The sequence below is a fragment of the Sciurus carolinensis genome, chromosome 14 (genome assembly GCF_902686445.1).
Source record: "Sciurus carolinensis chromosome 14, mSciCar1.2, whole genome shotgun sequence".
In the NCBI taxonomy this organism is placed as follows: domain Eukaryota; kingdom Metazoa; phylum Chordata; class Mammalia; order Rodentia; family Sciuridae; genus Sciurus; species Sciurus carolinensis.
The window spans coordinates 32,178,804-32,205,200 of NC_062226.1; the positions used below are offsets into that span (position 1 = coordinate 32,178,804).

Below are 26,397 nucleotides of genomic sequence, written 5' to 3' on the forward strand. Positions count from 1 at the left end.
TGAGACAGTTGTCAAGTGGAGCATGTCTGTCATGTCAAAAGAACTGTCATATATTGGATTATATTAAAGTCACTTGGGAAAATCTACATAATACAGGTGGAGGTGGAAACATGATGGAAGAGTAGTTACTTTTGGGTTCTAGACTTAGATGTGTTAATAGTAAGCCGTGTGTCCTTAAATTTCCTCAGCTTTCTGGATTTCTGTAAAATATAAAAAGCAAAAAGGGTGGACTATGTTCATTTACTCAACAAGTTGAGAGGCAATCAGGCATTGTTTTGAACTCTCAGGTGTCATTTGGATTCGAAGTGATCAGTTATAAGAGCTACAAAAAGTTCTTTATGTACTTTGAAAAATAAATAAAAATTAGCTTTCATTTATATATATTTATAAATTTCATCTCATAATTCTTAGCATTTAGAATTTATAGATATATAGTTGATGCTTAGTAAATGTTTGTTAATTAAAGGTCATAGGCTGAGTACTAAGTCCAAAGAGTAAGTAGGACCAAAGTTTAATTTCTTGGAGTAATGAGTTGATGCTCATGAGTCCCTGCTCTTTTTTGATTTCCCATTTGCACTACACATGGGCTCAGTCAGAGAGGTAGGTGAGAGCACTGCCCTAGGAGTTAGGAGATCTAAATAAGTGTCTTGGTTCTGCCACTGTTTAATTTTGTCATCCAGGGAAAGCCATTATTCTAGGGTACTTTTTAGCATGATTTTTTTTGTTATTGTTCTGGTGTTCTTTTGTAAATCATTTTTTATAGCTGAAAATCAAAACCATTTTGTTAAAGTGCAATAAAATGCAAGGGCATCATTAACTAATTATAAAACATGCTTGTGTAATAAATGCTGTAATAATTATAACGGTACAAAACGAGTGGTGCTGTAGTCTCACACAAAAAGAAATTCTGATTAGAAGGACTAAAGGACTGGTTCGTTGTTGACATGTCAGAGATGATAACATTTGAGATGGCATTATAGAAAGAGAAGGGGGTAAAGCCCATTTCAGGAAACAGGAAAGCTGGAGCAAAGGCAGGGAGAACCACAAAAACGCAGCGTGCTTCCTGGGTGCTTCGTAGTGATTATGTGGCCATCCCTCGGAGCGCGTGGACCTGTTTAGAGAAGGTGCTGGAGATGTACTGGGGGCCAGGTTAACATTCTTGACTGCGTGGCTAAGGAATTTCGTAATTATTCTGTACGACTCATCCGTGTATTAGAAGCAATCACTCTGTCACTGAATTTTACAGTTTACAACGTGCTTTCCCGTCCCTTACCAGATCGATTCCTCACATGAGCCCTCAGAAACAATAACGGATAAGTCACTGACTCCTATTTTATAACGTAGGATTTAGTGCAGAAAGAAAAGGTAGCAGACGAGGAGACCAGTGATGGAGGCTGAAGGCCACACAATACAGGAGGGCCAAGGGTCTGCGGCAGCGGCCAGGGCGGTGGTGCACACCGATCGATCCGACCTTCCCCAGCCAGGCCCCTTCCTACTCACCCTCGCCTCCTCCAGGACTGACGTCTGGGGGGCGGCTCCAGGAGGCACGACCCCCACGGGGCCGCCCCTCCCGCCAGGCCAGGACACTACACGGCAGGGTCAGACCCCAGGGCGCTGACGCGGGCAAGCCCCTCAGAAGGCCGCCTGAGGCGCTCAGTCGCACAGCCTTCTGGGAGCTGTAGTTCTTATCCTGGGAAGCTCCGAGGTACACCGCCCTCCGCCCTTTCAATCCCATAGGGCCCCACGCGCAGAGGGCGAGGGGGGGACTGGGCCGAGGGCCTACTGGGAAAGGGAGTTCCGGATGCCCGGTGACAAGCTCGGTGAGGGGAGCACAGGACTACGTTTCCCGACGTGCCCCGGGGTGGGCAGGACCCGGAAGTGAGGGCGTGCAAGGCCTCTCTGGAAGTTGTCCCGGGTGTTCGCCGCTGGAGCTCCGGGTCGAGAGGACGAGGTGCAGCTGCCGGGAGAATCCTCTACTGCCTCCGGCTCCCGGAGCCCAGCCCTTTCCTAGTCCAGCCCGGCCCAGCCCAGCCCAGCCCAGCCCAGCCCATTCCAGTCCCAGCCGCCAACGCCTGTCCCTGCTGCGGACCTCCGCGTTACCATGAATCCTGCCGTCTTCCTATCTTTATCCGACGTCAGATGCTCCCTGCTGCTCCTGGTGAGTGAGTGGGGGAATGACAGACCTTTCAGCAGACTCTCGGACGCCTCCCGCCCTCACTGAGGGGCACCACAACTGCCCCTGCTTTCCTGTCTTCCTCCGATGACTAGGAGTGCACCCTCCCCCGCTGCCTTCACTTTCTCCATTTGTCTGTCGGCTCCCTAGGCCCGGGGTCCTAGAGGCCTGAGAAACCGTGGTCGGGGTTGGGACCTGTAAACAGGAGAATTAGTCTTGGAGGAGTGGTACGTGTGAGGGTCACCGTGAGGAGCTCCCCTTTACCGCCGGGCTACCGGGTTTATTTCAGTTTTGAGGGCGTGTGCACTGGTGGTACCCTCAGTGCGAAAGGCGGAGGGTGGCACGTAGTGTAGTTATTTTTCCCCACTCTCTCCATTTGGGAAGGCTGTGAAGCCGACAGGTGCTGGGGTCGTGCAGATCTCACTCTAGAGCTCTGAAACGGTGCCCAGGTTGGCACAACCCTCTGTTGTGGCTTCATAGGATTGGTTGGGAACCCGGAACTGGAGACTGGTTTGGTGTCTACTCGGGAATAAAGGTTTGAAAGGGTGGAGAGTGTGATTATCTAACAGGCTCAACTCAAGGCCTCCCTCAAATCTCTTTGCAACCTACCTCCCCCACTGAAGCATATTTCTTTTTTTTTTTTTTTATCTTACCTTGAGAATGACCAGCTCTTCTGTATACACATGCACTCCTTAACTTCCTAACCTGCTCAATGTCATTCCATCCTATAAAGGAATCTTTCCCTAATTCCTCTAATTCCAAAGTACATCTTGATTGTGTAATCTAAGTGACCTAGGATTTAGGTAAAATTGAGACAAAAGTGAAGGGCCAACTCCATATGGCAAAATGACGAGTGTTTAATTGGGCCATTATTATAATACAATATTTAAAATAATTGTAGTTTTTAGAAAGCTAAATTTAGGTGAAAATCATTGAGTAAAAACCACATTCTTTACAATTTAAGGAACACAGTCAAGTAACTGACAAGTACTGAGCATTGAACCCAGGGCCTGGCACTAGGCAAGTGCTTTACCACATGCTAGGGAAGTACATCCATAGCCTGAGATACAGGTTTCTTAACTTGAAGTGCTTATTCCACCATATCACATTAAAGATTTGATATCTGTATTTGAAATAGTTTTCTTCTTTGTGATTTGTAAGGCATGTTTAAAAGCCATATATGGATACCACTTGGTCCTTTTCAAATAAAGCACTATAAAAAACTATGTGAAATGGCAAAATACTTTTTTTAAAACCTATTTTTTTAGGTGATGGACCTTTATTTTATTTATTTATTTATATGCAGTGCTGAAGATTGAACCCAGTGTCTCACACATGCTAGGCAAGCACTCTACCACTGAGTTACAACCCCAGCCCTGGCAAAATACTTCTGAGAACTCAAAGTTGTATATTTACATGGTAATATTAAATTATAGTATATCTTATTGCTACTTTTCATAAGTACAGGACAATGAATGACTTCTGTAGAGAGGAGAATATTCTATATAGTGCTTTATTATTATTTGGTGATTTTGTTATACACTGTGATTCTTTTTTCCTTCTAGAAATGTTGCAGTAATACTATTATTAAAGACCAATCTCTCCTTAAGGACACTAGATACTAATGCTTCTCTTATCTATAAAATGACTTAAAATTGTCTGTTATAAATTATTTTAAAGTTACTGAAAAGTACAAAGGGCAAAAATCTTAAGACATTGGAAAGAAAAGTTGAAACATTGAATAGGAAACCTACATCAGATACACTTTGCTCAAATAATATTCTTTGGTTGTAGAGCTAAGTTTAATCAAAAAGAGAATTTGTTTAGAAGTGATTCATGCTTTTCCTAGGACACCTACCAACCTTGTTAAGTATATAAGGGAACATTTTTTTCTAAATAAAATCTAGCTTTAACCAAAATTTAGTTAGCATTTTGTATATCTTCTTAAGCAAATGTAGAAGACATTTTAGAGAATACTTATAAAGATTAATGGGCTGGAAAATAAAGCCCCAGAAAAGGCTTAATAAACCAGAATTACAAGTCAAACTAGATTCAGTTTGAACACAGTGTTTACCTACTTTAATAATTTCATACTAGTTAACAAATGTTTATAAAACATCTATGTAATCACAACTCTGATTAGCTGATGATTCTGTCAAATGATGGAAACTGCTTAGTCAGTATTCCACCTGTTTAATTAAATATATTCCTTATCTTCTCCAATGTACTTTTTTCAAACTCTCTCCAACTTCCCCTCAGACTTCAAATTTATTCCTTCCTACATCTAGACATAGAAAACCCAGGTTCCCACTTAGCTTTGGTCATCCTTTTTTCCTTAAATGGAATGCTCTAAATAGCTATGTATTGTCTTTCTACAGTAAGTTTTTTTCAGGCCTTTTGTACATCAACCTTAAAGAACTAGATCTACTTAAATTAGTGGTATTTGTGCGATAACAACTGAAGCACAGTCCAAAGCTTCTGGAGGCACGGAGCTATCTTTTTGCTGATCTCAAAAACATTTTAGAACATACCTAACTTTATGCCTGAAAATCCTCTCTGGATGGATAACTAAAAACAAAAGTTCAATGTGATAACTATTTTCTGTGCTTTGGTGTATGTTAAAATATATGATACTCATTCAACCTTTTCTACTTATTTTTGTTTCTGAGATAGGTTTATTCAGCATTTAAATTGATCATTTTTGGCTTTTTTCTTAGTATTATTCTTTCTGCGTTGATTGTGTACAAGAGTTTTGAAAATAAGGCTATATTGGAGTGAAGTTGGATCATACATCCTAAGTGACCTCTTCTATTGTTCAGAGATTTTTAGCACTCTGCTCCAGTTCTTTTACTGAAGATGTTTTCTCATTAATTTCTTGATAACTATGTGTATATATCATAAGTTGTAACTAGCCCTAATTGCCCATGCCAGAATGCTTAAGACTTACCATTGTTGCTCCTGGTTTGTTCATTGTGCATAGGGAGCTGAAGTTTGTTTAGTGTAGGAAGTTAAGTGAATTAGAGAGCTAAATAAACATTTAATTAAAATTCTGTAAGTATCTTAAAAGTAAGTACAGTAGAATTCAAAGGTGTCATTTTTAACCATTAATGCCAATAATGTAGATTCCAATCTTGAAGAAAAGTACTTTAGGGGGTATGTAGTTCAGTCATAACTAAGTGAGTTACTTATCTTGCTGATATAACTTTGTCCACATCAGTGGCTTATAATACCTGGCTACTCATTAGGATCACCTGGGACAATTTTAATAAAGTGATATTAGGGTGGAGCTCAGTGGTAGAATGTGTTCAGTCTCCAGCACTGAAAAATAGAACCAAAAATATCAGGGCCCTATACAGATCAATTGTATCTGTGGATTGATTTTAGTTGTTTAAAGAAAATTTCCTGTAATATTACCACATTTAGAAAAATTAACAAATATCTAGTTAGTGTTTAGATTTTCTTGATTATGTCCATTTTAAAAAACCGAACTGATCAAAGCAGGGGCTATGTAAGTTGTATACATTCCAGTTGATTCATATCTCCATAAAACTTTTTTTCTGTGCTGGAAATTGAACCATGGGCCTCACATGCTAAACACGTACTATACCAAGCTCCAGGCCATAGTTGTAAATTTATAGGTCTCTCTCCATCTCACCTTTTTTTCCTTATAATTTCTTTAGGAAACAGTCCTGTAGAATTTCTTACATGGTTATTACATATAATAATATAATATATGATCATATCCTTGTGGTTTGGTTTTATGTTTTTCTGTTCCTCATGTTTGCTGTAAATTTGTAATTCAATTCATGTGATTTTAACCACTAGTTAATATACATGGTTAAGTTCATTTGTTTCATTTATTTTTCATTTTTTAGTTGGTTTTTTTGAGGGGTACTGGGGATTGAACTCAGGGACACTGAACCACTGAGCCACATCTCCAGCCCTATTTTGTATTTTATTTATAGACAAAGTCTTACTGAATTACTCAGCACCTTGCTTTTGCTGAGACTGGCTTTGAACTTGAGATCCTCCTGCTTCAGCCTCCCAAGCCACTGGGATTACAGACATGGGCCACCGCACCCAGCTCATTTTTTAGTTTTTTAAAATTTATAATCATGTAAAATTTACTGCTTCCAGATTAAATTCAAAGGCAAATATGAGAATCTTGCCATCTTTTATTAAACCAGCCCTTAGTTTTGCAATAACTTGAATAATTCCACACTTCTTGATAAAATCTATTTTGCTTAGGAAATGTTATTTTTCCTAATAGATGCTATTTATGTTAACCTATAGTTGGTTTATTATTGTTGTTTTGATAATAAATACACTTTTTAAATTTCTCAAAAAAATAATAAAATTTACTGCTTCCAAAGCAAAAAGTAAATGTATAGTATATGTAACTTCATAGGTGTTGCTGATATTATGAAATTCATATGTTTAGGGGTTGTGCCATTTTGTGATCTTGCCAACAATAAGTTTTCCTGTATTCTTAGCAAGGTATGATGTGTTTGTGATAGGTGGAAATTGGTATATTAATGTCTTTTAATTTGCTTCTTTTTAATATGAGTGTGATTGAGTTTTTTTAAAATGTATAAATGTCATTTGCATATTTTTTATGTGAAGTATCTTCCTGTTACGGAATTGTTGGTCTTCTATTTCTGTATGCTGTACACACACAGAAAGTTGTCCTTTATATTATTGTTATTTAATCTATGTACTCAGTGTTGAGAGACACTGGAATGTACTACCCTGTCTGAATTAAGTAATGTATCTGATGAGTTAAAATTTATAAAAACCTTGGAGAAGATGTCTCATTGCACAGTACTGTAAACATTTCCTAAACTGTAACCTGTGGGTTTTCAAATAGCTTTATAATATTTCAACCTACAGATGCTCTATATAATTTACTATCTTTTGTTAAAGACGTTTGGGTTGTGGGTTATTTCAGGTTTTTCAGGGTTGTAGAAAATGTACAAAAGATATGTATACAGTGATTATGTTCACTGCAAATCTCCAAATATATCATCATGATACTTCTAAAATTATATGTCTTGGGTCATGTGCTATGTTTTTTGTGTGGAATTTCTGATATATGGTACCAAATTGTCCTACCGGAAAGTTGTACCCATGTGGATTTCTACTAACAATGCCACTTCCTCATGCTCTAATCAACAGGGAGTGCTTGTATAATCTGTGCCAATTTAGTAGACCAAAAAATGATAAATAATTTATATAATTTCCATTTACATTTTTATTATAACTGGAATTGAGGTTTTACATATTTATTGAGAGAGAGAGAGAGAGAGAGAGAGAGAGAGAGAGTGTGTGTGTGTGTGTGTGTGTGACTTGTTAATGTTATTTGCCCTCTTTTCCAAAATTCTGTTACTCCTCCTTCCTACCTTAACTCAGAATAAATGTAGTCAGAAGATAAACTTTAAGAATAATGAAAGGCGGACTAGGGTGTAACTCAGTGGTAGAGTGCTTGCCTTGCATGTGTGGGGACTGGGTTCAGTTGGTTCTCAGCACTGCATATGAGTAAATTGAATAAATGCATTGACAACTAAAAATATTTTTAAAAGAATAATGGAAGGTGTTATTCCTTTGTTCATTAGTGTTCATTCAAGAGGCAGCACTGTGCAAAGAAATGTTAGGACATCTATGTGCAAGTTCCAAACTCTTCCATTTACTTCACATAGTAACCTTAGATAAATTATCAAACTCAAATTTGTAGTCATAAGGCAAGCACGTTGACTTTGATGATTCAGTAATTCTTTGTGTACTCTGCTTGTTTTCAAAAAGGATATTCTTCTAATTCCCCCTAGTTGTAGACATATTATTTGTTTGGATACTTCCTTAAAAATTTTTGCTAACTTTTTCACAAGTTGTAGGGCTGTGTCACTCACCATTATACATGTAAGGGAAAGCATGCTTTGGTTACAGCTTTTCTGATATTGATTACTGCTGTGCTGTTTCATCTGGTCATAAAGGTGATTAAAAAGTTTGATTTTTAATAGCATTTATTGATCCTTAGCCTACTTTTGATCCCATAGAAGGGAACTATTTATATAGCCCAGGCTATAGGAACTCTTTCTCATTAGAATTTTTTCTTTCCTTCTGTCTCTTGAATACCTGTTTACTATTTGCTATGAAAGAGAAAAAGATAATTGAGATGTAAATCTTTCCTTCAAGAAATTTATCATTCACTTGGAGAGATGATGTATATGTACTAATTAGAATACCAAAAGGAAAGTGATACCTGGAGGTATTTGTAGAGATGGTTTATAGATACTCAGAGGTGGGGTTGTGAACCTAGGCGTGCTTCTTCCAAATAACTTTACCTCAGTTCTACTAATCAGAACCTGTACTTCAACAATATACCCAGGTGACTCAAATGCACTTTAAAAAGTTTGAGAAGTACTGCTGTAGATGTTTGTAAGAAACAGATTAGTTCTCAGTGGAGGGAAGAGCAGCTTAGTGGGAAAATATGAATATGAATATTGACTTGAAGGGTTAATTGATTGGTTAATTTTTAGTCTTGAATAGAATGAAGAACAAGGGCTATCTATGCCTTTCAATAACTTAATAAATCTTTTACATGAATACTTTTTTTTAAGAAGTCTTGCCATCTGGTTTGCTGATGTGGCTAAATATAAGAATCTGTCCTAAAGAAGCTGGCAAACCCTTTGTCCAGCTTCCATAATAGTTATCAATTTAGCAAAAATAAGAATCATGGTTTTTAGTGAATTCTCATCAGCATTCACAATAAGAGGGGAGAGGAAAACAACGCCACTTCCCACCAGTCTTGCCTGTAATGCCACGACCCTCAGGTCGAATCATATTTTAACTGCTTTGTAAATCCTCAGTGATATTGTGGTCAGGATCTCTATGATTTCTCTAGCCTTGTGGATATGTCATTATACCTTGAGCATTTTTCTGGATTCTAATTTTAAAAGTTGCTTGAGTTTGTGGGCATTAACATTACTAATCTGAAAAAGAAAAAAGAAACCATCTCAAAAATACTTTCTAGTATTTGAAATAAAGAAAACTAGGCTGGGACTAGGATTGTAGCTCAGTGGTAGAGTGCTTGCCTAGCATGTTTGAGGCACTGGGTTCAGTTCTCAGTGCTACATAAAATAAGTGAATGAATGAATAAATAAATAATATAAAGCTATTGTGTCCATTTACAAATTAAAAAAAAAACCCAAACAATAACAACAACAACAACAAAAAACTACGCTGAATAGTAGAGTGCCAGTGATTTCTCTACTTCTTCCTTAAGATTGTCACAGTCTGATAGAAGGACCTTTGTAATTGAATTCAGCAGATTTTAAAAGAAGGTCTTTGAGAATCGGAAGAGTGCTTAACCTTGGGAAGAGTTGGAGCCCTTTTTATTTTTAAGAAACTCTATCACGTGTCTTCCTCAGTTTAGCTGGTGGGAAAGGCTCTTTAGAACCATGAATGGATCAAGTGCACTAATAATGACTGAAGTTACACTTGTCTAGAGTTGTTCAAAAAATTTAAATTCATTAAAATTAAATAAAAGTTCCATTCCTCAGTCACAGTAGCTACATTTTGAGTACACGTTATGGATCATGGAACATACTTCCATCATCCCAGAAAGCACCATCCACAGGAAGTGAATAATGTTGTTCTAGAGCAAGATAAAGTGAGATAATGAGGAAAATGACTCCAGTAGTGTTTCAAAACTTTGAAGAATATATATATATCTTGTTCAATTCATGAGACAGCAGTAATCTGTAAAATGTCATTAATCTTGTCAGTGAGTATAGATTTGGATTTCAGTTGCCTAGTGGTTAGGGAGGCACCAGGAATAATAGTTAAAATTTGAAATAACAATTTGAGTCTTCGTGTTTATTCTTCCTATAGACCTCCCCTCTCCTCCCCACACCTTTTACTGGGAATCTAACTGAGGGCTTCCTGTATGCTAGGCAAGTGCTCATCCCTAGATCTTTTTGTTGTTGTTGGTTACGATACAGGGTCTCACTAAGTTACCCATGCCGACCTTGAATTTGTGATCCTCCTGCCTCAGTCTCCCACGTAGCTGGGATTACAAGTGTGTATCATAATGCCCAACTCTTATTATTTACAAGGTCATTTAGGCAATTTTCCCATGGAGGCTTTATTGTCTTAGCTGAGTATTAAGTAGGGTTGAATAGACTGTTTCTCTCAACTCTAATGGACTCTGCAATTTGTCTGTGGTGAAATCCCATTTGAGGTGTATATCTTTAAATGATGCTTTGGGAGAAATGTTACTGAATAAGAACATATCTACATTGTTATGAAATTAGTGAAATTCCCTGTAAAAAGATGACCTGTTGATGTTTTTAAGCGTTTGCCTCAGGTATCAGAAGTGTACCTCTACTATATTAAATTGAAATATTCTGTGTGTGACTGGGGAGAGAGATGTAACACTTGAAGTGTGATAAACACAATTGTGATCACTTAAGATTTTAAACCAAATGAGTTCCTTACATTTTAAAAACATTTCTGAAAGGGATATACTTTAATGATACAGAAAAGTTCTGGGTAACAAGGAAGACTGTGAATGTGTCTACAGTATATTAGAGGAAACTCTTCTGGTATCTGCCACATAGTATGTGGTCAGTAAATGTTAGGATGAGGGGAATCAACAAATAAGTAGAAGATTATATATGTACCCTTTAAAAAGAAAACTTTCAGATTGCCATCTAGTCATACTAAAATTGTGTGTACTGAAGTAGTGAACTCACAAGACTAGCTTTCATCCCCTGTGGTCTTCTGAACCTTGTCATAATACTGACAGAAGCAGCTTAAAAATGTATTAGTAGGGCTGGAGTTGTAGCTCAGAGGAAGAGCACTTGCCTCATGTGTGAGGCACTAGGTTCAATTCTCAAGCACCACATATAAACAAAGAGTCCATTGACAACTAAAAAATATTTTTTAAAAATGTGATAAGTGAATAAATGGTCTTCTTAGCTCTGTTTTATAACTGTACTTAATTAGTTTTGTACTTATTCATTGTATAATTATGAAACTAGTTTAATGGAGGTACTTGTGTTTTGTTGAAGAGTCCACTGCCTTTAGAATTTAAAAAGACCTGGATACTTACCTGGCAGGGAGATACTATGATCACGAAGGTGGTTTTCCCAGGGTGAGTCTCATCCTTTGCACTCTGGATGTTCTGACCCCAGCAATTTCCCCAAGTGTGGGAAACTCAACTACATAATTTGTGGTAGTGGGAGACTGCATTCAGGCTTTCCCCTATTAAAAAAAAAAGAACCTGGATTGAACCCTTTTCTTCCACTAATTTGGATGAGTCACTTAGCTTATTTGGATCCTATTCGTATTTTGCTTTTACTATATGCTAGATACTATGAAATTTTGATTTCCTTATTCATAAAATAGATGATTCCTACTTTAGCTTGAGTTTCTATGATGATGTAAAGGTATAATACTGATGTTAATAATGTGTTTGTAAAAGTAAGTATTAGATTAAAACTTCTGTGCATGCTTGAAATACATGTTTGTTATTTGGATTCTTTCCCCCAGAAGACTAAGTATATAATATACATTTGTCTCAGGGAGAGTTGATGCATTATGGAAGTAGTTCTAGGGCATGGATTTCCAGGATAATTAACAATACTAGAGGGCAGAGAGACTGAAGCTAGAAAGACTTGCTTCATTTCCTCTTTTTTAGCTGTCTGATATTAGGCAATTTTCCTTCCCTTTCTGAGCCTCAGTTTTTTCTGACTTAAACGTGGGGTTAATTATTGCAAGGCTGTAATATTAAGATACAGTGTCCACAAAGTATTACCTGTCTGGTGTATAGGAGATGTTTGTTTTGTAGGTATTGGGTAGAGAAGGGCAGTTTACCAGACAAATAGAATCATTGTGAAATGGAGAAAGTATAATGGAGGAGGCTAGGGCTTGTACTGACCATCCTTTTGTGACTGTTCTGTCTTTTGACCCTCTGAAATGAATAAATGGATGAGACTTTTAAAAGTCTGATTCCAAATTGTAGTAGTTTCTTAAAGTGCTTATCAACTTGTCACTTTCCACTGGTTTTTCAAAATAGTGACAAAGGTAATTATGATTGATAGAAATAAAGATCCAACTTGATATGCTTTTCTGCTTTTAATACAAAAGCAAATAAATTCCTTTAAGTGGTATGGTGAAAGTGGGGAAATAAGCTTTATGCTCTTGCTTCTTGAAAGGAAAGGTATCATTAGTTTCATATTTCTAGAAGAGTATCATTTCTATTACCTTGAACATTCAAAATCTTTCCAAAACTGTATCTCTGACTTGTAATTGACTAGATATGGAAAATGATAATGATTCTTAGAAATATATAATCTTTTTCTAGTTGAATTTAGTAAGGGAAGAGATTATTACTGCAGACTTTTGGTCACTGTAAAGATGAAAAAATAAAACTCCTATTTGTGTAAGTGTGGAAGATTTCAAATTTCTGGTTTATAGTTACATTTGCTCCAGTAAGTCTGACTTACATATGCAGAGTTAGCCCTTAAATATTGCTTCCAAAAGGTGGTAAACTTATTTACACAAAAAGCATGTGTAATATTTACTACTTTTAGTTAAGTTTTGGCCATTAAGCCAAATCTGTTTATAGATTTGGAAAAAAAAAAAAACTGGGATATAACAAATCTTTTGAAATTTAGGCACTATGATGAAGGTGATGAGATATTTTATGATGGCATTTCAGTTTAGATTAAGAAAAGCTTATTGTCTGGCTTTACTTTTCTAAGGTAAATTTTCTAATCTTATGAATACTTATACCTTCCATTACTGAAAAGATCAAGGGGGTTGATTGGAACAGAGGGCAAACTGTATTTTTCAATCCACAATAGTAAATAAAGTTATAAAGATCTCCTTTGTACACAATGGTTACTATTTTCAACAAGAGTGATTTAAAATATAATATCTTGAACCCTCAAGAAATAGCTTTTAATTCTGAGAAATATCTAATGTCCTGGAGCAAAATAATCAGATTTGTTGTTTTTCTTCTTCATTCGAACCATGAGGCAAGAGAAAGCAGCTGACTAGATCTGCTCATTGCACATAAGGCTGCTGTGTTTGATGTCTTTCTAGCTTACTTTATTTGGGGAATTCTCATTTGTGCAGTAGTATCTAACTTTCCTGGTTCATCTTTAGCTCTTCTAATGCAAGTGGTTTGTGGTATTTGAGGAAACTAGCAGAGAAATCTTCTATATTTCCATATGAGATGATTTCCTAAGAGCCTGTCACTTAATTTTGGAATATTACTTTGAAGTAGTAAGTTACTAAAGATTTCTGAATATTATGAAGATAGGATAAAAGATGTTTTGTGAGTGGGTTTAAATGCACTTTTATTCAGGTTGTTTAAGTGGTTTTTTTTTTTTTTTTTAAGGCTTAAGAAAGGCATACGAGTGTCTTTAGGGTACATTTTCCTTTAAGAGAAAGCAGGATTCTTATTTTCAAAATTTATTAACTCATTGTCAGGGACTGGGATAGTTTATATCAGTAAATTGTATTAAGTAATTAAAACCAGTACTAATAAAAGAAAGTGTGTGTGTATGTGTGGTTTTTGGTTTTTTTTTTTTTTTTTGGTACTAAGGGTTGAGCCCAGGGGCATTTAACTACTGAGCCTCCTCCCCAGCCCTTTTAAAATATTTTTTTAGAGACAGGGTCTCGGTAAGTTGCTTAGGGTCTTGCTAAGTTGCTGAGGCTGGCTTTGAACTTGTGATCCTCTTGCCTCAGCCTCCCAAGCCACTGAGATTACAGGTGTGCACCGCATAACTTTTTTTTTTTTTTTTTAAACTGGAAACCATTAAAACATAATGGAAGCATTTCTCTTTATATTTAGATTCTGAAGTTGTATTTGTTAATAACACTTGCCATAAATCTGGAATGACACATTATACCAAGGATGAATAATTTCATCTGTTGGTGACAGGCAGAACCTATGTGGCTTTCCATCTGCGAAAACTTTTAAGTTTGTAAATTGAAAGTTTGTAAGTAGAGGAGCCTCTGTTTCTCTTCCTGGAGGCTATAATTTTTCTACTGAGATGTTTTTTCTTACATATTTCTAGGAACTATTACAGTTCAGGAAAATTATTCCCCTTCATATGTTTTCTGAATTTCTTTTCTCTTCTTTGTTCATTCTGTTTACTTATTATGCAGATAACTCACATTACAGAGTGTGCTTGTATGTGTGTGTGTTTAATCTTTTATTTTTGGATTGTAGTTAATGATTAGGAAGGCCTTCCTCAGTGTAAGGTGTGAAAGTAATTCTCACATGTCGTAGGGATGAACATAATTTTCTTGTTTATCAGTAAGTGAAATCATTGCAGCAATTATTGAACATTTTGTTTTTAGTAATTCAAACAACAGTTTTCGTATAAGATGTCTGTGTAGTCGTCTAAATAGATCACTTAGTCAAATCAGTATCAAATGTGAAGGCTACAAGAATATGTAATTTATAATTTTTTTTTTTGTATCCTGGAATGTTAAGAGAACATTAAAACAGAATCAGAAACTTCAAAGATTACTCAACAATAAATTATCTGTTTACTGGTTAACTCATCTCATTTCCCTAGTCAATTCTTTAGCCCCCATTAGCCTCTATAGTCTCTGCTTTGTTTAGGTCAAAATACTAGTTATTCACAATTACAAATTTGAGGGGGATAATAGTTTCTTTAGCTGTAGAATATTTTCCCCTTCTGCCTTGTGCATGGCTGTCCTTGACAGTATCTCTGGCAGAATGGCCATTTGTCTTCCAGTTGAAAACTTGCTACAGTAGAGAGCTTACAGGAAAATCCAATCTGTTGTAAAGTCTTGCCACTAGAAAGTTTTGCCTCACAGAACTGAACATTCTTACCTTTCCCTTCTACATGTTGATCACAATTCTACATGTTGATCCCAATTCATTTCAGCTCCCCAAGAACCTATCCACCCACTCTTATACAGGCTCATGGCCATCCTCAGATGAGAACCCTTGGGGATGGAAGCACTGAGCCAGGTAGGGCCCATAGGAAGTTAATGATACATTTTGCCCTTTAAGAGTTTACAGTTTACCTATAGAGATTTTCATGATGAAGCAAAAGAGCAAACAGGATGTGTGCCACAAGTACTGTAAGCTTCCTTTCTAGAAAGCATGCTAGAAAAATTAGGGCAAAGAAAAGTCAGAGAACACTGTGTAGGTTGGATGAACAGAGGAGTTTCTATGGATGAAGTTAAGTGAGTAAGCCTGGCTGTGGAAATTCAAGTTGTGAATCATTGAAAGATAAAGTTTGGTTAGGTTAGGACCAGAATATGAAGAGCTATGGACTTTGTCCTCTGGTGAGCTGCCTTAGAAATTTGGTTGTAGGGAACTAACATAGTCCAGGGTTTTAAAAAATTATTTTTAATTAAAAAAATATATATATATTTTGTGGAGTACCAGGTATTGAATTCTGGGGCATTCCACCACTGAGCCACATCCCTGGACCTTTTTTAAAAATTTATTTTATTTAGAGATAGGGTCTCTCTGAGTTGCTTAGTGCCTCACCATTACTGAGGCTGGCTTTGAACTTGTGATCCTCCTGCCTCAGCCTCCTGAGCTGCTGGGATTACAGGTGTGTGTTTACCATGCCTGGCTAGTCTAGAGTTTTAATAAAGATGAATATAACAGCAGAACATATGTGGATGAATAAAAGATTTAATTATGATTATCACTATAAAGAAAATAAAACTTTCTGCATATTAAAAGAACTACCTTTTAAAACAAAAATTATTTTGAATAAGTAAAAACATTTTTAAAAACCATACTAATTGAAAAAATAATTTGACAGAAATAAGACCAGACACATCTACCATACCAGTAACCACAATAGGTTTAACTGAACTTTTAAATTTTCTTATATTGAAGTACAAAGTAAAACTCAACTGTATTCTGACCAGAGATGCTTATAAAATAATGATTTTCTTTTATAAGAAAGTTATTCTAGAACTAATTAAATATAAAAAACAGTTTTTCATTGAGGCTCTTTTCTCACCAAAAAATAATCAGGGCCACACGGTTAGTAGTGGAATTAAGGCATTCTTTGACATGTGTAGGAGATATTTTCTTCACATTTTACAGTGTAGAATGTATATGCTGACAGCAAAAGCTGGTAAACAAGAAGATTAAATAATTTGTTTTGTAATTTAGGAGATATCAGGGTCTATTCAGCATAAACTGTGAAACTTTAAAAAAAAAAAGGCTCAGTGAAAATAGTGGCCAATGTGGATTATACCAAAACATTGGTATACTATCATTCACCCACTATAGTGTGTTGACTGTCTTCCCTTCCTTGTCACACTTCCCATTTCTCCTTCATCTCCCAGGTATTGTCTCCTTGTCTCAAGGTCCACTCCTGGGGAGCCCACATGAATATAGGCTGTCATTTTTACTATAAAATCACCTATGTTCTGAGAAAGGCTGCTTTGATCCTCATACTGTCATTTTACCTGTTTCTCTACATCCAGTGTTTCCTATACACAAGTGTTGGACTTGGTTAGACTGATGTTAAGTTTAATTTCTTGTTAAGAACGCTTAGCAAATGGTACTGTGTTTCTTATTACAATCCACCAGGAAGCATGTCTGGTTTTCCCACTTTAATTGATATTAAGATTGTTCAGTAACAATGTTACAGTTGCTACATGTTAAAATTAACTGAAACCTAATTGAATATATGGCAAAAAGGGAGTACTGACATACAAAGTGATTCTCATTGTCTAGTGCCCAGCAGTTATTTTCCTTTGAGAATAGATGATTTTGCCAGAACTATGCATGACTCTTCAAATATTTAAGTGAGAAAATCAGTTTTAGTATGAAAGTAATGTCTGATGATCTCATGTAATGTAAACTCCATATATTTGCACTATTCCCACAGTACCTAGCATGTAATAGAAGACTCAGTGAAATATTTGTAGAATGAGTAATAAAACAAGAGAATATATGGATCAGCATGCATGTAGATGCTCTGTGTTAATATACTTTCTGTTACTGTGACAAAATGCCTGAGAAAAGGAGAAAAGATTTATTTTGACTCATGGTTTTAGAAGTTTAAGTCCATGGTCAGTGGGCCTGTTGCCTCTGGGCCTGTGGTGAGGCATTTTATCATGGTAGGGAGTGTGTGGTAGAGGAGGCTGCTCACCTCATGGTAACCATGAAGGAAAGAGAAGGGGCTAGGGTCCCTCAGTGGTCTAAATTCCTTTCAGTAGGCCTTACCTTCCAAAGGGTCCACCACCTACCACTAATGCCACAGGCTGGCAACCAAGCCTAAGTGCGTGACCTTTGTGGGAATTTTAACTCATTCTGTTCCATTGTTCCAGTGTCCTATTGATGGAATGAATGCCTATAGAAACTTAAATTGAACAACGAATATATCATTTGTGGTAACTTTGAAATATTTATGTTTTTAAGTTTCTGCTTTTTGAGAAAAGTAATAGTGAATGAGCAGTGATAATACTCAATAATATTACTCATGCCATTAATATTATTGATAATAAATTATATAATCAATTCTAGATTATGATTTCTAACCTATTTTAATGCATCTGTGTCAATTACATTGAAATATTCATAGAATTGAAAACATGGGATTTAATGGGTTAAGATCCAAACCATAACAGTTCTCTTTTGGGGACTTTGTTTCATCAGGCATCCTGGGCAGTAGGTACAGTGCATCTCGAAGTGAAGCAATTGTAGTTTTCTCTCATTTGCAAGTGTTTGTTCTGGAAAGTTACTTATAAGGACCATACTGGCTACTATTGGGAGAAAATGATAAATAGGACATTGTCTCCTTATTACCACCACTTCTTACCCCCAGGCTCCAGGGTGTGTACAGAAAAAGAAGAGAATAGTTCTCATCTTTTCTCTTCATTCCCATGCTTTGTTAGTACTGCCATTGTTAGGAGTTTGGGATCTAGAAGAGCACAGTATGGTGATTTTAAGAAAATAATCCTTTCCACAAATTGAGAAACTCACACCAGCTCTGAGAAGCTTTTTATAACAAGAACATCCTCTCTGAAGGTCAGAGAAGTACCTTGTCTCTTTCAGATAAATTAGTTTGTACCATTTTTTAGATAGAGTGAAAAATAAAACATATGACAATTTTGTTTTGCTTTTTTTATTGGTGAATTATAATTATATGTAATAGAGGGATTACTTGTTACATATTTGTATTGTGCAGAGATCAATTTTTTAATTTTTTAATTTTTGTTTTTTTAATTTATTCTTTTTAACCATATATAACACAAGGATACACTCTGACATTATCACAAAAGCTTGGAACACAGTCTGCTCCAGTTCAGTCCCCAGCACTTTTCCCCTACCCTCCCCCTACTCCACAATCTCTCTTCAATCCATTTACAGTTTACTTTTTTTTTTTTTTTTTAATTAGTGTCCTGTGGATACACCCAGTGTGGAGCCCTACTGTGCCATATCCATACATGCTCATTGCAAAAGTTTAGTCATATTCATTCTATTGTTCTTGTCTTTTCTTCTCCCTTCTTCCTCCTCCTCAATCTCTTTTGTCTAGTGTACTGATCTTTCCTCTGTTTTGATGAAATTTTCTCTCCCTTTTTTTCCCCTTTCTCTTTGTTGTTGCTGTACTCTGCTTCCCTCTTTATTTTGGATTAGATTTTGTATATCAGAGAAAACATTCGACTTTTGAATTTTTGGGACTGTCTTATTTCATTTAGCATGATAGTCTCCACTTCCATCCATTTACTGACAAATGCCAAAAGAGACATCAGTTTTAATGGAAGTCCACACATGATCAGATGACTTAAAAAAATATGAATTACAATAATTTTTGTTTATTTTTTTGTCTGTGTTTGCTTTTGTTGGCTGAATTTGAGATTAGGGATTATATTACTTAATTTTGCATTTTTTGTTATAGAATTTGTTTTCTAAAACATGTCTGTACGTTTTTTGAGTTAATGGAGAATGCTTATTATTCTTATGTTCCTTTATAAGTGCAGATTACCTCTGATATGCCAACATAAGTCTTACTGATACTATAGGATGGTTTTACCACTAAGCAATTTAAGGGTTAAAGTAGCTTCTTAGTGTTACTCTACACTTAGTCCTATTTTTACTTTCTCTTTGAACTTCTAGTTCATTATAATGCTTCTGGGAATACTAACAGTGTGAGATGTGCCTTGATTGATACCCAGCTTTAAGGCCCTTAGTTCCTGTCAGCTTCAGCATCTTTTCTCCAGGGACCTTTCAACATCTCCTAGCTCCTTGCAGCCAATTGCAAACCTTTATTTGCTTCTGTTGACTGCCAGCTTAATGCAAAACTGAGATTGAGAGTGGACTGACACTGTACTCAGAGAAGTGGCCTCCAGGGAGGAGAAGCAGCCTGGGTCTCATGGCATTGGGACTTTGGGTGGTAAGTGTACTTGTCAGTCTGGATTAGAAATGTAAAAGAGTGGTTATCTGGTTTATCACTTATTTTTTGTTATAGGAAAGAAAGTTTTTAAAGAGCTTTGAGAATCTCCTAACAGAAAGACAAGTAAATGAAAGATTTAGTAAAAGTATACTAAACTATTACTGCAAAAATCCTGGTAGGGGCTGGGGAGATAGCTCAGTTGGTAGAGTGCTCGCCTTGCAAGCACAAGGCCCTGTGTTCAATCCCCAGCACCGCAAAAAAAAAAAAAAAAAAAAAAAAAAAAAAAAAAATCCTGGTGGAAGTAATGGCACAGGGAAGGAAACATCCTTTATTGTTGCTTCTGTTTTATGTTAATTAATATGCAAAAATATCTACTTAAGATGTTTTTTAAGCAGAAAACAATATACTTTTTTGCTGGGGTTTGAACCCATGGCCTTGTATATGCGAGGCACTCTACCAACTGAGCTGTATCCCCAGTTCCTTTAAAAAGGAACATCTGTGAATTCTTATAAGATTATAAATGCTGCATTTTTCTAAAATCACAGCAATGTATGTGTCATTGGAGAATTGCCACAAGTCATACCTGTTCTTGTGTGCATGTTTGAGGACCACAACCTTCATGCAGAATTTTGCATGAACTTCTATGCTTGCTGCTGAAGTAAAATGCTTAAGCAGTGCTTCCCAAACTTTAATGTGCATAGGAATCATCTGGGTGTCTTATTAAAATGAAGGCTCTGATTTATTAATTTGAGCTGAGGCCTGATGTTCTGCATTTCTTATAAGCTCCCAGGTGATGCCAATGCTGCTGGTTCAGGAACCACACTTTGAATACTAAGGTTTTAAGTTATTGAATTTTAAACAAACAAATTCACTGGAAATACTTGTTGTTTTCTAACTCACGTACTAAGATGTTCTAATAAAGTCTAGCAAATGTGTCTTACTAACAGAAATAATGTTTGATAACCTCTGCCTGGTATTTTATTAGCCTCAGGTTCTACAAGTTCCATAAGGATTGGATTTTTATCCACTAATGTAACATAGCTCAGGTGTGTGTGTGTGTGTGTGTGTGTGTGTGTGTGTGTGTAAGAGAGAAAGAGAAATATAATTTACCAATGGCTCACTTTATTTCTTCTCAACTTTATTAAAGTATAATTGACAAAGAAAAATTATATGTATTTACAGTGTACAATATGGTATTTTGATATATGTATACATTGCAAAATGATTAAGTCTAGCTGATTATCATATCTCTCACCTTACATACTTATCATTTTTCGTGATAAGAACATTTGAGATCTAACTTCTTAGCAACTTTAAAGAATATGTTATATTATTATTAACTATAGTCACCACACTGTGCATAATAGATCTTAAAGCTGTTCTTATGTGTGGATAGTGTAAGTGCTGAAGTGCCTATAAATCATGCCAAAGAACAGTGTGGGGAACCAGAGAAGGTATTACAAAAAGCTCATGACATCTCTTAGATAGTGAGTTAGAGGGGCTTCTGTGACAGATGGTAAGATCACTTCAGAGATTCCTTGTAAGTCTGTGAATTCTCACCAGATATTTTACTTTTTACTATCAACTAATTAAAATCAAATTGTAGTATAGACTTCATTCTAATTTGATAACTTTATTTTCCTAAACATGTTAAAAACATTTCTTGGCTATGTGATTTCTGGACTTTTACCTCCCACTTCTAATCTCCAGCATTGAGATAAGAATTCTCATATCTGAATTGTTAGTGTATTAACATAATCTACATCCATGTATTCATTTAATACATATTTGAATGCTTTTGTGTACAGTAAGGTATGGTAGTAGGTAATCTGTGGAATAAAAATTGAGTAAGGTGCCGTCTCTACTTTCAAAAGTATTAATAATCTATTGGAGGAAGTTCCCAACACAAATATCCAGTTTGAGTCTAAAATTAGTATATTTCTTTCCTTAAGAAAGAATAAGAAATCAATGCCCTACAGAAAGTGCTCTATGAGTTCACAGGGGAGAGAAATGGATTGCTGTTGTCTGGGACCACAAGGAAAGGCTTCATAGAAAAGATAGCTTTTGAATTTGGCCCTAAAAATTAGGTAGACTTTCCCAGCTGTTCTAAAAGAGGAAATTGCATGAGCAAGACATGGAGGCAGGAGAATAATGAGACATATTTTAGGAATTGCAGGTACTGTAGACCCCTTGCATTCCAAATTTATAACTTCCAGGATTTGTACTGTTTGTGTGACCTTTGAAAGGATCATGTAGCAATTTTTCTGAGTTACTGATTTTATTTCCTTGCTGAGAGCCTAGTGTTTCAAGTCAATGACCGAGGCTAATGGTTGGCCTAGCATTCATATCTTAGTCAATCTTTATTCTTCTCTGTTCACTTTCATTTTCATTTTTCATTCTACCATATGTTATATGCAAAGACAATTTAACTGAAATGATTTAGAGTTTGTGAAGATCATGGTATAATTCCTCTTAGTTGCTTAGGGTGTACCAAACACAGGATGACCATATAATTTATTGCCTGAACTGGGACCCCTGAAGATTGAAGTGGATGGTACTACTAATAAAATTCCAGGGCAACGGACATGAGCGGGAAGGGGTCTCTCAAGTAAGCTAGGATATATGACCAGCTAGAATATATGGTTATCCTAAATGTTGTTCATTTTAGTTGAAACATGACGAATGGGTGGAAAGCTATAGGATGTGATTCAGGAAGGCAGGTACAGGCTAGTTTGTGAATAGCCGTAAATGCTAGGTGGTGAAGGAGTTAAACTTTTATTCTATAGACAGAAAACCCTTGGAGATTTTTGGCAGAGGAATTGTTGTACATGGAGCAGCACTCAGAAAGATGAATCTGACCTCTGGGCAGGGTAAATTGAAGGGAGACATTTAATTTAGAGAGTATCATGATATTCTCATTAAGAGTATATTTGGATGGTAACCATTGGTCTTAATGTAGTAGGAAGTTGTTGCTTTTTTTTGGCGGTGCTGGGGATTGAACCCCAGGGCCTTGTGCTTGCAAAGCAAGCACTCTACCAACTGAGCTCTATCCCCAACCCACATTTATTTTTTAAATTGCGTACAGAGAAACTTTAATAATTAATTTCTGTTGTGTACTATTATTAATGTTAATTTGTAATTCTGAAAAAAATTCTGTTGGATTATTGCCTTGTTCAATTGTTGATTTTTTTGAAAGAGGAACAGCACTGGGGTTTAGCTGTGAATACCTGAGTATTTATATGTAATAGTATTATAGCATGGATACATTGTTAATATTGTAGCAATTGAGAGAATGCTTAATAAAAATGTTGCTGAAATTTATTTCTAAAATACTTGGCTTTACCATGTAATTGACTTCATTGTTGTTATCTTGTTTCAACCTTGATGCCTAATCTAGAAAAAAATTTAATTTATTAATAACTCACATTATGAGAGGAGGGGGGACGATGGGAATGGTAAGGACAGTAGAATGAGACAGACATTATTACCCTATATACATGTATGAAAAGAATTTTTTTTAAATAAAAAAAAATAATTACTAACATTCCCCTTGCCTGCTTTTCCCCTTTTTCTCTTCCCACCCCATGGAGCAGATTGGACTAATAAGAAAGAAAAGCCATTTTCTACCAGGAAAACCAAAGCTTCATGGAAGAATGACTCAGTCCTTAAAGGATTAATCATGCAGTAGTGGAGAAGAGTATATTCTGGTTAGAGCAGACTATGTGTGCAAAAAGAGGGAGCAAAAAATGTAGGGCATTTTTTTTGGAGAAGCTGTCTGCTGGGTGACTTCAAAGTGCTGTGGAAATGGGCCTAAGCTGGCATGCATAACCAGCCAATTAGGTGGCCTTGGAGGACACAGGGAAGTTTAAGGAAAGCTTTGTAGTTCTCATAGGTATCTCAATTTTTAAAAACCTTCAATATAATGGAAGAAAACATTTTTTACTTGTTGACAAAGTGCTTACAATTTAAAGCTAGTCTGTCACTGTTTCTTAAATGTATTTTTGTACAATATTACCCATTTCACTGGTGTGGCTTTCTTTGTATAAGATCTCGTCACTGGATATCTCAGTCTGAAATGTTTAACAGTTGATACAATTAATGCATGTTTGAGTTATTATCTAATGAATTGTGGAGGATGACTGGAGTTGCCTTCCTCCACTGCTTTCTATAGCAAGAAAATAAGCTAATGAACTGAAGAGAATGACCAAGTTGTAAATACTTTCTATGTCTGTATATTTATACGTGTTGTCTACCATATATCATATTCTTAATAGAAGATCTTAATAGTCATGGAGAATTTAACCTCTAATGATGAAATATCATAAAGAATTTTCTTGGGGCTGGGATTGTGGCTCTGTGATAGAGCACTTGCCTGGCATGTGTGAGACCCTGGGTTCGATCCTCAGCACTGTATATAAATTAATTACTTAAATAAATAAAGGTCTGTTGACAACTAAAAATTTTTTTAAAAAAGAATCTCTTTAAAAATTTTTTTCTTATGTTTTGTTTATTGAAAAAAAATTGAAAGCTTCCTTCCAATCTAAGTTAAAAATAAAAAAGAAAAAATCATTAGTGATTCCCATCCTCCTTCCCTGACCTGCAGCTACTTGTCTTTATTTTACTTAAGCCTTGTAGTGTTTGACACATAAAGATGTTTCCCTAGAACCTTATTTCTGCCCAGGGCTGACATGAAAAGAAGCAATTTGTCAGACTAGTGGAGCTTGCTAAGAATTCAAATAAACAACTTGTCTTTCCTTTCATACTGCATATTAATAGAAATGTTCATGATAATAAGAGAAGGCTCCTTTACTCCCTCCAGGAAGGAGATATTATTGGGTTAGAGACAGTTTTCTTGCTTTGGACTCTTTTACAAACAGAACGATTTGCTGAATGCCAATGTCTTATCTGTGGCATATTTATTAGTGCAGTGTTTTTAAGTAATAGTTATCTATTTTAAGTAATAGTTATCTATTTAATACAGCCAAATTGATTATTGCCTCATTTATGCCATTACCTATCATGTAAAAATATTCTTCCCATGTAAATATTTCAGAGTCAAAGGCAATTAACTTTAGAATTTTAACATAAATTCCCTGTAAACATGTATTTGAATAGGTGATAACTAACTTCAGATTCAGTCTCCCTTGGATTATGCAAATGAAAATCATCACCATATCTGTAATCTAGCATTTATCACATTTTGCTCCCCTCTTTATCACTCCTACTAGATTGATAGCTTCTGGAGACAGAGCATACCATGCCTCAGTGCCCTCAGTACCTAGTAGACTCTCTTAAATACTGTTACTTAATGACTTGACTTTGATAATGACCAACTTTATTGCTGTATAATATTTTTCTGTTTTCTTAAGATTTTTTCCAACACACAACTATAAAATCTTGCTGTGTCAATATAACTGGGTTCCATAGTAATTGAGAGTTAGTCCTAAACTTATAAGGGAAGTATCGTTGGTGAGATGTTGAGTGATTATAGAGGGGAAAAGACTTCTTTCCTCACCCATCTCTAAGTTCTTGCCTGAGATCCCTGTATCAGAAGACAGATTAACAGAAAAGCATGTAAATTTATTTAATACAGTATAAGGTTTTTTTCTTTCTTTCTTTTGTTTCCCAAGTACTGAGAATTGAATTTAGTACTCAGTGACACTCTACCACTGAGCTACATCCTCAGAGTTTAAAAAAATGTTTTTTTACTCTGAGATAGGGCCTTGCTAAATTGCCCAGACTGTCTTGATCTTTCAGTCTTCCCACCTAGCCTGTGGAGCAGCTGGGATTATAGGTGTGCACCATTGCACCTGGCTTAATACAGTTTTATGTGATTTGAGATCCTTCAGAAAAAATGATGTAAAGAAACAAGGGAAACCGTATTTTTATGCTTTGATGGAAAATGAACAGTTATGCAGAAAGAAGTATGGATAAAAATCATGCAGAAAGAAATGTGGACAAAAGGGCATATGATCTAATGGGTCATGTTCAGGTTGTTCTTGGTGTCTTTGTGTCTTCTGAGATAGGCCTACTTTTTTTCTCTAGCTTTATGGAGGTTATTTCTCCCATGAGGGTCTTATAACCTACTTTAGAAAGTCAGAGAATTGTTTTATGGCCTGATTGAGGGGAGAACGCAGAGAGAACTTTCTACTTCTGCTGTTTGTGGAATGTCCTGAACCCCATCAATAATAAAGGCTAGTAAGGGAATTCTCATCTTTCCAGTTAATTTTTCAGGCATTAAAAATAGCAAAGTTATTTATAAAGTCAAGTTATTTGGAGATTACAATCACTTAAGTGTTTTTTGTTTTTTTTTTTTTTTTTTTTTTTATTGTTGTTGTTGTTGTACTGAGGATTGAACCCAAGGGCACTTAACCACTGGGCCACAACCCCAGTTCTTTTTTATATTTTATTTAGAGACATGATCTTGCCAAGTTACTTAGGGCCTCAGCCTCCTGAGCTCCTGGGGTTGCAAGTGTGCATCACCATGCCCAGCTCACTTAACTTTTTAAGAAAGTATAATTTATGGGTGCTGAAAGACATGGTAGTTCATTATTTGCTACACCGTTATGGTAATTTGAATATAAGCCTTCGTTTTATCCTCAGTTTTTTTCCTAAAAAAAGAATGAGTGTATAGAAATATAAATTAGTGGGGTTTATTTACATGCTAGGATAAAGGTGTCTCTATATATAATTTAGATTGAATTGTTGGTGACTCATAAAATTTTGAGTCACTGTTATTGAGTACTGCAAGTGTCCATGAACTAGATGGCCATACTTTTCAGTATGATCAGAGCCTGGCATTGGTTG

At 36.0% G+C, this 26,397-nt stretch overlaps 2 protein-coding genes and 1 non-coding gene across 5 annotated transcripts in view; 2 read left to right on the plus strand and 1 right to left on the minus strand.

Annotated features, from left to right (window-relative positions):
* Invs (inversin) overlaps positions 1-1,653 on the minus strand; it is a 147,318-nt gene extending 145,665 nt beyond the window's left edge. For all 3 annotated transcript variants that reach the window (XR_007104882.1, XM_047523947.1, XM_047523946.1), the window contains exon 1: positions 1,501-1,653. The gene's annotated coding sequence lies outside the window, so the exon portion shown is untranslated. The remainder of the gene's footprint in view (positions 1-1,500) is intronic.
* Positions 1,654-1,886: 233 nt separating this feature from the next.
* Positions 1,887-26,397, plus strand: part of Erp44 (endoplasmic reticulum protein 44) — an 88,505-nt gene continuing 63,994 nt past the window's right edge. The window contains 1 exon segment of the mRNA XM_047524271.1: positions 1,887-2,158. Coding sequence (XP_047380227.1) covers positions 2,102-2,158 — 57 coding nt within the window. The 5' untranslated portion in view covers positions 1,887-2,101.
* On the plus strand, positions 11,275-11,437 carry LOC124965086 (U1 spliceosomal RNA). The gene has a single exon (XR_007105093.1). It is a non-coding gene; the product is annotated as a U1 spliceosomal RNA (small nuclear RNA).